Below are 3,765 nucleotides of genomic sequence, written 5' to 3'. Positions count from 1 at the left end.
TCATAGGTTTGTTTTCATTAGTTTATAACCACCTGAAAATAAGAACTGTTGTGTTTTCGTTACCTTAGAATGAGAAAGTTTTATGTACAGACGCCCTAACCCAGAAAGGCACTGGCTCTTCATAGAGCAAAATCCTACACACCGGATCTTTAAGGTACTTTACTTCTACTCCACTACATTATTATATTCTACTATTACTATGAGGTAATATTCATATTCAGCCCTGACTGGACAAAACAGTCTCTAAAGTAGTAGTATTTAATTATCTCCACCTCAATCAGCTGCAACAGTAAAATGCTACAAACACACATCGAAGCATCAGCATCAACTATTTTATAATGTCATATATAATAAGATAATCTCTGACAGGAGATGTTTTGTCTGTATTTTTACTTAGTGGGATTTTGGATGCAGGACTTTTACTTGTATTTTTAAAAGAACATTTATAGCCCGAGTTAACTTGCAATGCCGTCCCTAGATGGGCCTTTAAAAATACATAAAACCCAACAAATACACAAGAGACGGTACAGAACCCAAACGTAACAATAAGTATGTACAATAAAAACACAGAACTCTTGAAGTAAAGGATCTGTGTACTTCTTCCATATTGTATTTACAGATACTGAAAGCTCTTTTACTTTGTGTAGAAAATAAAACCTTGTACTTATTTTTTGTTTTTGACCTGTGAGGTTTTGTGATTATCTCTTTATTTGTATTCTAAAGTCTCCACATACCTTAGACTCACAGCATCAATGACTTGGATACATAGTAAATATTTTTATCCTAATGGTGAAATTATTTCTATTCAATCCTCATTTGATCTTTTAACTCTGTGATTTACCTCTGTACGCGTCTTTTCACCTCACTGCCGTTATAGCTTCCTCCAGTTTCCTTTCTATTGTTTGCAATTTAGTTTTAAGTAAACATACAAACTGTATGTTTACTTAAAATGTGTCCTGTGGAGTTTTCTTGTAAACAAACAGTTTGAACATGTTCTGTATTGTTTACATCCCTGTTTACTAGCTTGTAGTCGTGCTTTTCCCTGCCTTTGTTGGGGCAGTGCTGCAGTATTTGGCACATTACTGCCACCTGTCAGTCAGAGGAATAGTATGACACCTATTGTGCGGTAAAAGTCCTCATGCACAGAAAATGTAACTTATGGGGAAACAGGTCCATAGTGCTACTAGAGAGCTAAAACTCCAAACAATACCTTTACTGCTACTACTATTATTTTATCACAGAGTTCATCAGCTCTCCAAGTAATTGTCACTTAGTGTACAAGGCTTGAATTCCACATTAAAGTATTCCTCTGTTTGGAAATCTTCCGGAAGTTACAGCCATTAAGTTTATCTTGCATGTGTGGTCCAATTTCTTATCTTTTGAATAGATTGCTAAAAGCCTTTCTGGCATAATAAGCAGAGGAATGTTGTGTGCGGCAATATAAAGCTCAAGGAACAACTAAAAACAGAGTCAGAAGGAAATGACATAACCACGTTATTCTTACTTATTTCTGACAAGCAGACAAACCATTTCCTACTATTATGTTCCCCTCTCACTCTTGGACCAAACTCAGTCCAAACCCTCCAAATTAGCATATTATTCCGTCTTTGTGTTCACACACGCTGTGTTTATGTGCTGAAGGCTGGATAGATGTTTTGAGGAAGCTGGTCTGAGTACAACAGGAAAGGGAGGTCATTTCCTGTCCAGTGTTATAAGGACACACTTCAGAGTAGAGAGGCAGGTTAGGAAATACCCACAGAGGTCCAAAGATGCCTTGAATGCAAACTGAGCCCCAAATAATTAACAGTTACAGAAAATCGGTATGTGAACCTGTACTGCTTATACAACTTATTATAAAGCTTCCATTTTATTCTGTTTAAGGCTTTCATGGATCTCTTGAGTCAGAGAAAACAAAATTGTTCTGAAGTTGTTTGAGTCTAAGCAGCTATAATTTAGATTTTTTTACAGTAGTAATGTACAAATGAACATGTGACATTGTAAAAGGGATTTCCCCTAATGATGAACGTAGAGAGAATTATCTCCTGAATGTGCAGCTTCACAGAGCTTTATAGTGAGTTTCAGCTCATAGTTTAACCCTCCAGTCTGTTCTGGTTACCGCTCTCTAAGTAGGCAGCTGTTTTAATCAAAAAAAGCTCCAAATATGTACAGTGTTAGCACCAAACAGCTGACAGACACAGTGAGCGACTTGCTGGTGAACACTGTGGGGCATTTAGCAGCTGAAAAGCCAGATCAGGAGGTAGTAGAGACCAAAAACGGAGCTAAAAGAGAGACTTACATTCAGCAGGTGGCAAGAAATACAACGAATGAATGATTGTGTTGCTGCAGTAAGGATCATCAACCATATCAACTTAAAAAAGTAATATCACTGTATGTCAATGTGTGTGCAACTTGTTTCTGCTGCTCTCAAGTAACCAAATACTCCCTTATTACAGGTTTAAAGTACACAAACTCTAAATTTTGCCACACATCCAGCAGATATGGAGCAACATTGTCATTCGTGGAGTCCGGTTTCTGCCCATCTTTACTCTCTGTTAGCTCTGTTTTGGTCTCTACCAACTCCTGAGGGAATATCTCTTTAGCTGCTAAAATGCTCCACTATGTTCACCAGCTATTGCTCAATGTGTCTGCTGGCTGCTGCTCATAACAACGCTGTGAGAGCACTGAGAGTAAACAGTAGAAGCTGAGATTGTGAGGATGAGAAATCTGGAACTGACTCTAAAAATGGATTAATATATAATTAACTAAATAAGTGAGTTCAATATTGGCGTCTATCATCTTTCGAGTCTAGTCACTCAGCTGGTGATTGAGCTGCCGGCTGCTTTGGGGCTCAAACCTGCAAAGATCAGAACTAACCTGAGACGCTCCTCCTCGTTTTTGCGTAGCCTCATGTCCCTCTGCACCACCTGCAGCACATGCTCCGCCTCGTGGTCCGTTAGTCCCGACAGATCTAACTTACGGCCCATCGTTGATACACCTTCGGCTGTCGCTCAACCCCTGTGACCAACCAATCACCTCGTTTTTATCATCTAAAAAAAAAAAGAGAGAAAAATACACAATACATCAAGAAAAACAACACAAATCAGAGCAGGAAATGACTGTCCTGAACTAAAGCGGTAGTGCTTGTCAAGTATATGATGTGTTGGCTGATAAAATGTTACATAAATAAACTTGAGAGCACATCATTAATTTAAATTATATCAGGACAGAGTTTTCATCTGCCCAGAGGCGGCACTAAGAGGTATAGGAGGTATTTTATTCCATCAGTTAAAGTTTATTTTGTATTTATTATTGTAAATTTTTCTGTGTTTATTATCATCTCTCTGTTGTCTCTAAGCTAAACTTCCCCTCAGGGACACTAAAGCTTTACTCTAACTGTAATAGCAATTACGAACCTTATTAGGTACACCTACCAAAAACTACTGCAGTCTAATACAACAGCCATGAAATAAATCCTCCCTTAAAGAAGGTTAAATGTTTTAAAACTGTTTCAGAGACATGTTGACTCAACTGTTTTGGAGGCTGCAGTTTGTTACATTATAATACAGGTTGTTGTTATTTAGCCAAACCTACTGATACAAACGGTGTGGACAAAATATAAGAAACACCTGTCAGTATTATACAGTTCAACAGTACCACAAAATACATCCTGGTAGTTAGTATTACTAGGAGCTCTCCTGCATCTGTCTGCTGAAGGAAGCACTGTGTTATGTGTATTTAACCTGGCAGCTCATACACACACACACA

The 3,765-nt window shown here is 38.1% G+C and overlaps 1 protein-coding gene across 2 annotated transcripts in view; it reads right to left on the bottom strand.

Moving 5' to 3' along the window:
• The window catches only part of si:ch211-106h4.9 (rab effector MyRIP), a gene marked incomplete in the record, with an annotated part of 24,774 nt that extends 21,732 nt beyond the window's left edge, over positions 1-3,042 (bottom strand). For both annotated transcript variants that reach the window (XM_035670851.1, XM_035670852.1), the window contains 1 exon segment: positions 2,875-3,042. In XM_035670851.1, the coding sequence (XP_035526744.1) occupies positions 2,875-2,984 (110 nt within the window).
• Positions 3,043-3,765: the final 723 nt, after the last annotated feature.

This window comes from Morone saxatilis, unplaced genomic scaffold (assembly GCF_004916995.1).
Source record: "Morone saxatilis isolate NCDOM2014 unplaced genomic scaffold, NCSU_SB_2.0 Contig23, whole genome shotgun sequence".
NCBI classification, from domain to species: Eukaryota; Metazoa; Chordata; class Actinopteri; family Moronidae; genus Morone; species Morone saxatilis.
The sequence above is the reverse complement of the archived record's forward strand: the minus strand, read 5'-3'. Positions and strand labels throughout refer to the sequence as shown.